The sequence below is a fragment of the Canis lupus genome, chromosome 8 (assembly GCF_011100685.1).
Source record: "Canis lupus familiaris isolate Mischka breed German Shepherd chromosome 8, alternate assembly UU_Cfam_GSD_1.0, whole genome shotgun sequence".
NCBI classification, from domain to species: domain Eukaryota; kingdom Metazoa; phylum Chordata; class Mammalia; order Carnivora; family Canidae; genus Canis; species Canis lupus.
In genome coordinates this window covers 65,876,536-65,882,535 of record NC_049229.1, presented here as the reverse complement: position 1 = coordinate 65,882,535, position 6,000 = coordinate 65,876,536, and the positions used below count along the sequence as shown (strand labels likewise).

The 6,000-nt window shown below is 36.6% G+C and overlaps 1 protein-coding gene across 7 annotated transcripts in view; it reads right to left on the bottom strand.

The window, feature by feature from the left end:
* Positions 1–251: 251 nt before the first annotated feature.
* Positions 252–6,000, bottom strand: part of VRK1 (VRK serine/threonine kinase 1) — a 107,075-nt gene continuing 101,326 nt past the window's right edge. For 3 of the 7 annotated variants that reach the window (XM_038545682.1, XM_038545683.1, XM_038545686.1), the window contains 3 exons: positions 5,571–5,661; positions 4,086–4,157; positions 504–677 (listed from right to left, as the gene is read on the bottom strand). In XM_038545682.1, the coding sequence (XP_038401610.1) occupies positions 646–677; positions 4,086–4,157; positions 5,571–5,661 (195 nt within the window). In that variant the 3' untranslated portion in view covers positions 504–645. Of the gene's footprint in view, positions 678–4,085; positions 4,158–5,570; positions 5,662–6,000 lie in introns of all 7 variants that reach the window. The other 4 variants (XM_038545680.1, XM_038545681.1, XM_038545684.1 and 1 more) reach the window with 4 other exon arrangements.

Below are 6,000 nucleotides of genomic sequence, written 5' to 3'. Positions count from 1 at the left end.
ATCATGCTACCACTAGATACTCTATCACCCGTTTTCTTTTCATACAGCTTGCATGCTTACGTAGTCCTTCTGCAATCTAACTTTGAAATACATGCATTTGGTCTCTCGCAGACACATTAAGTACCCCACTTTTGCTTTCATAGCCTTTTTCCTTTGTTCCTCTTGCTTCATACAGCAGTTGCTCAATGAATACTTGCAGAATGGAACAGAACCAGTACGATCCAAATCTTAGAGCCACAACAAATGGTGTATTTGTATCATGCAAAGAGACCTTTATTTTAAGGTTTGTATCTGCTTAAAGGTGAGGACTTTGCCAAGCATTCTAAACACTTAGGGCAAATGTACAATGATTACAAAGTGCACATCATGGGGTTTTTCTTATAAGCTACTTCAGAACCTCAAACACATACCGCTCGGGAGAGCTTAAAGAGTATGACCTAAAGATTTTCAATTTTATAAATTAGTCTTTAATAAATTGTACAAAGTATTTACTTCATAAAAAAGTTTATATTTTTCAAAGACATAGGTATTTTCATGGTTAGTCCCACCCTAATAGACTCACATGAAAATACAACATTTAAAATAGAGAAAGAGGAAAAAGTTAAATGACAGGAAGAAAAGAAAAGTCGGTTGACAGCATTTGATTTACTTCTGGACTCTCTTTCTGGTTTTTGAACCTTGAAGAGAAAAAAAAAAAACAAATTCAAATCATTAACTTATAAAAACTAAAAAACAGAAATATAAGCATTTCCAAATATACTTATTTGTATTTAAAAATCTAAATGACTACAATGATTTGTGGAAATGAAATTCAAACACAAAGGTAATGGTTAATAGCCTGAAAACCTTAGGAAACTGTGTCAACTCTTTAATATGTCAGAAAAATATGCTAACCTGTACCTTCCAGTCTTAACAGAACTCACAACAGAACTCTGCCACTGGCAAAACACATCCAATTTATAATGGAACTAAAATATTTCTCCCCCAAAATTTTATTATGCAATCTAAAACAGTAACTCTTAATGTAAGCTATAGATAGCAACACGACAGGCAGTCATTTCTTGAAGAGAAGCGACAAAGTAATGCATATTTTGAAAAGCAAAGAATAAAATGTGTTGCTTTTTAAAGCCTGTTACCTATACTCTTTAGGCAGGAGGACACTGGGCCATTCCAAAACACAAAGTCTTTTCCACTAGGAATTAAATAGATCCCAACTGAGTAGCCTTCTAAAGAAGCATCACATCTGATAACTGGTCTAAGTGCCTTATGACAGTTCCTATCCAACAACTCCTGAGTTGGAATAAATCAGTGATTCTACACTAGGGGCAGAATTCTTTATGGGAATTCCACATGGGCATTCCACCTCACCGAGGAGAGACTATTCCCACCTAGCACCCCCACTCTACCTCCAAGGCGAACACAGCAGTTGGAAGGGTATGTTGAAGCCTGATCACGGCTCCCTAGCACGGGCAAACGAAGTATGCCCTCCCACTGCCTCATGCCTCCCTCTGCCAGGAAAAGAGCAACGGTACCAGGGTGAGGGGCAGTGTGGTCGCCCATAATTTATCAATGAATGTACTAAACAACAGATCAATAATATTTCTTTTCTGAAACATACAAAACATTCTTTGAATCCAGGACAGTATTTACCACATGTCTAATAAAAAATTCTAAAGATGTTCTGTTTACAGGCTTATTTATGTGGAAGATCAGTTTGAAAATTAGTGTTTTTTATTTTTCCACGTTCCAGTTTTTACTTAATTGCCATATACTTCAATTAAAGCAAATTTCAAATTTTCATGGATATCTTTTTTTTCCTGCCACTGATAATCCATAGCCCATATTATGGCTGGTTTAAACTTTTGAGCTTTCTCAATTTTTGTGATATATATAAAAAAAAAAAAAATCCCATGGTAGGTTTTTAGTTTTTTATTTCAAGAATTTTGAAATTATTTTTGCACAGAAAACTAAGAATGTTTTGATGGGCTGAGATGGGCATAACAGAGTATCACGAAATCCAGGTCAGTAATCAGTACTATAGTACATCTTCCCTTTCAATAAATTTGAAATCTATAGTCACATTACAAAGGACACTTAACAACAGTTATCACTATGTTCAAATAGTAGTATTCTCATTAACATTCTAATTTGTCATTTTATTCTTAAATACCACTGCTGCTTATCTCCTTCAAACTAGATTTAAAATTTTTCACTACAACTAAAACACTATCACCATCTTGAATATATTACATAATAATTATGTAATAAATTCATGTTGCAGGATTCTGCAACATGGAGTCTTTGCAGCAGGTATCCATTCAGTATCTTCCCTAATAATCAACTCTAATTGTGGCACAAAAAATACTTTTGTGATTCTCGTCTCTTTAAAAAATATACCCATTTTCATAATATATTACTACTGGTAAAAGGTGCAATTGTAAGACTAATATGTAAAACTTAACATCCAAAAAACAAAATACCTAAGTTTGGGTACTCTTCTCTGATTTTATTAATGCAGAAATTTAAAGTAAGTGGGAGTTTCTTTGTTCATTTAAAAATATCCTTTTGATGAGATCATAGGTATTTGGGAGGTAAATGTAAATCCTGCCTCCCTCAGATTTCTCTAGAATGGACCAGTATTCAAGGTTACTTCAAAAACAACACTCACAAGAGAAGGTTGTGGAGTACTGTCCATTTCATGTACGGGAGGGACAAAGAACACCAGCTATAAATATCATGGCTACATTAACTAATTTTTGGTATAATTCTGAAGTATTGGCACGGTTTTGAAATGCCAAAATATGCATGGTTTTTTAAGGCTTATCATTTTGTGGGGGGAAAAATTACTTAAAGCAAATAACCAAATTTTCTCAATTGGTAAAAATTATGCCTTGCATAAAAATAAAAGGATTAGAGGCCTCTGTTCTTCTTGAAAACCACCCCGTCACCCCCTCTCTTTCTTTGAGAAAACCTACACAATACACATTTTGAAAGCTTTCAGAATGTGTTCTTACACAATAGACCCCCAACTAGTCAAAATGAGTTTAGGTGTATCAAGAAAATTATACACGTTTTTAAAATGGTCTAAATAGATATTAAAGGAAAGTTGCTCCCATTTTGCCAGGCACAGCATTCTGAAAGATCACACAGTGAGAAAAATCTCTTACCATATTGTAAACCATAAATTGTGTTTGAAAATAAAATTGTTAATGAAGAAACTGACATTTCTAAAGCTGCTGTTAGAGGTAACCATTCTTGAAACACGTTTATGACACAAAATCTTAAAGCTCTAAAACACAGAAGTCACTGAATTGTATTATATATTTCTTGAAAACAAAATTCAAACGTAATAGTGTGCCTCCTCCTTCAAGTTACTTTAAAATGATGAATATAAATATATATTTTCATGAACATTAAGCCTTTTTTTTTTGCCAGAAACAATAACATTTTACCATCTCAGGTAATATTTCTTTCATTTATGAATATTTAGATGGCAAAATACTCTAACTAGCCCTTTACTTTAGAAGAAAGGATAAATTACAATAAGAGGAGAAACAATGTTTAAGTAAAACAATTCAGAGTTTATATGAATAAGGGAGAATTTAATTATTCTATCTTCTTTTTTTCTAAATCAAAACCAAAAATCTAGATTGTTCTCTTTAAATTTGCAAGGGGACCCACACTCTTGTTATTAATAACTAAAAAAAAAAAAAAAAAAACAACAAATATATTTTCTTCCAGTAAAAGCCATCAGTGTAAGGACCTTAAATTAAAATTCTAGGTATAAAAAACATTTTTCATAATTATAGTCGAATTTAAAATCATTTATGTATCAAAACAAATGACGCTGATGCTCATTAAGCAAAGTGCAGGTAACAAATGACCTTCAGGCAGCCAAGAGAGACAGGAGTCTTCTCCACACACAGCTGTGAATTCACTCTGGGCTAGATGGGTATCAGCCCCTTCCTAACACAATGTGGGCCCTTTCCTAAACTAAAACTGCCCATTTTAAAACATGAGGGATTTCTTAAAGTAAGAATATTGCTCTATCTTTACAAATGCTCCTTAATTTCACTCCCACTCACTGTCATAGCTGCTGTTGCTAGCCTCTGGCTGAGACAGGCTTCCATGCACTGCTCCTCGGGACTCCTCACTTCCTAATAACAAAATGAACAAGACGGGAGGCAGGAAGAAAGTGGGGATGGGAACAGGCTACAGGAGAGAGAGAGGAATTTCTTCAAAACCTTTAGCCTCCAGGGTGAAATTCTGTCCTCCCTCTTTAGATACCCCAGCATTCTCTGGGGTGAATTCATGTAAACCTAAGGATGTTCTATCCACACTATATGATAAAGACAATGTTAACTGAGTTGGAGGGCAGACAATTCTCTTGGAAAGTCGAATGTTTGTCTCCACAGATGAGACTATCCACAAATGACACTATCAAAGGAAAGGTAAAATATATCCATGGCCTGACTCAACAGGGCACTTGTACATTAATGAAACTTTTCCCCAGAATGAGCCTTTTCTATTAGAAGGCAAGAAATGTTTTGGAACCAAAAAATAATAAACAAAGGGCAGAGAGGTAGGAGAAACCTGGTACTGCAGCCAGTACTGAATCTCTTCATTGCATCAAATAAATCCTCTCTTGTGAAACCTGAAACCATCTTCCCCTTGCCTGAGCTGCCCACAGGTGTGCCTACACATCCCGCACTGCCCAGCTATGAAGGGGACCACATGGAAGCCCAACCCTGCCATGCCCTTTGCAAGTGGGGCCCTGTTAATGTCGATGATGGCTCTGCTCCGTACTGGAAGAGCCTTCAGCACTAGATTATGAGCCACCTCAGAAATGACTTTCTACTTTGCCTTTTGCTTCAAGAGCTTTGAAAAGTGATGACTTAGGGGCTCCTGGGTGGCTCAGTCAGTTAAGTATCTGCCTGTGGCTCAGTCATGATCTCAGGGTCCTGAGATCAAGCCCTGTGTTAGCTCAGCGGGGAGCCGGCTTCTCCCTCTTCCTCCCCCACCCCCACTCATGCTTGCTCTGTCTCTAGTGCTTGCTCGCTCTCAAATAAATAAAATATTAAAAAGAAAAAAAGAAAAGTGATGACTTGAGGCTTTAATTCCTTGTGTCCCAACTTGTTGAGAGAAAAGGAGGGTTGGCACACTTTGTGGGGGGTACTCAGGCAGCTCAGGCCAGTGGAACTCAGCAGCTGCAGTAAGCCCAGGTACTACTCGCCTGATCTGGATCTTCCTCGTATCCCATTATGTACATCAACATGTGGAAATGGAAAGACAATAGCCTGAGAGGTAGGCTTTCTGGCTCTGCCATTTAAATGTCTCGTATCTTGGGCTCCCTAGATGCAAAATGAGAGTAGCTCCCCACCCCAATTTCATGATTACTGTGAATAGTAAATAATGCAATGTATGTACGAAGGACATTGTGATAATACGATACAAATATAAGATCTTCTTGCATGATGTTTTATTATAAAATCATAGGTTACCTTCTTGGAAGGAAATGAAATCTGTATTTATATACAGAAAAGGCTAACAGGTAAGACTGTTCAACTTACGGGTCTGTGTGGCCTCTTTTGTCTGTGTATCGGAGCATTCCATGTCTTCAACACTGGACTGTGTGCTCTCCTCAATTCCTTTCTTGCGCTTCTTACATACAAAGATTTTTTAAAAGAAAGAGAAAGAGAGATGTAGTCTGACGGTCAAGCAAGTAAATACAACAACTTACCGTATACTGGTATACATGCCAGTCTATCTAGGTGGGGGTGTTATCAAAACATACAGTAAGAATATATACAATCTCAGGGTGGGTGTTACCTAAGGGGAAGGGGTTGGGGATGGAAGAAAATGGAATTAAGAGAATCTTCAACTATATAGTAGTCTCATTGTCGGCTTGTCTGTTATAACCACTTCTAACTTTTTATGCTTCTTATAGTTCATCACTGAAACCCTACCCATCAGGACTGATTATACAGAAACTCTGTTTTG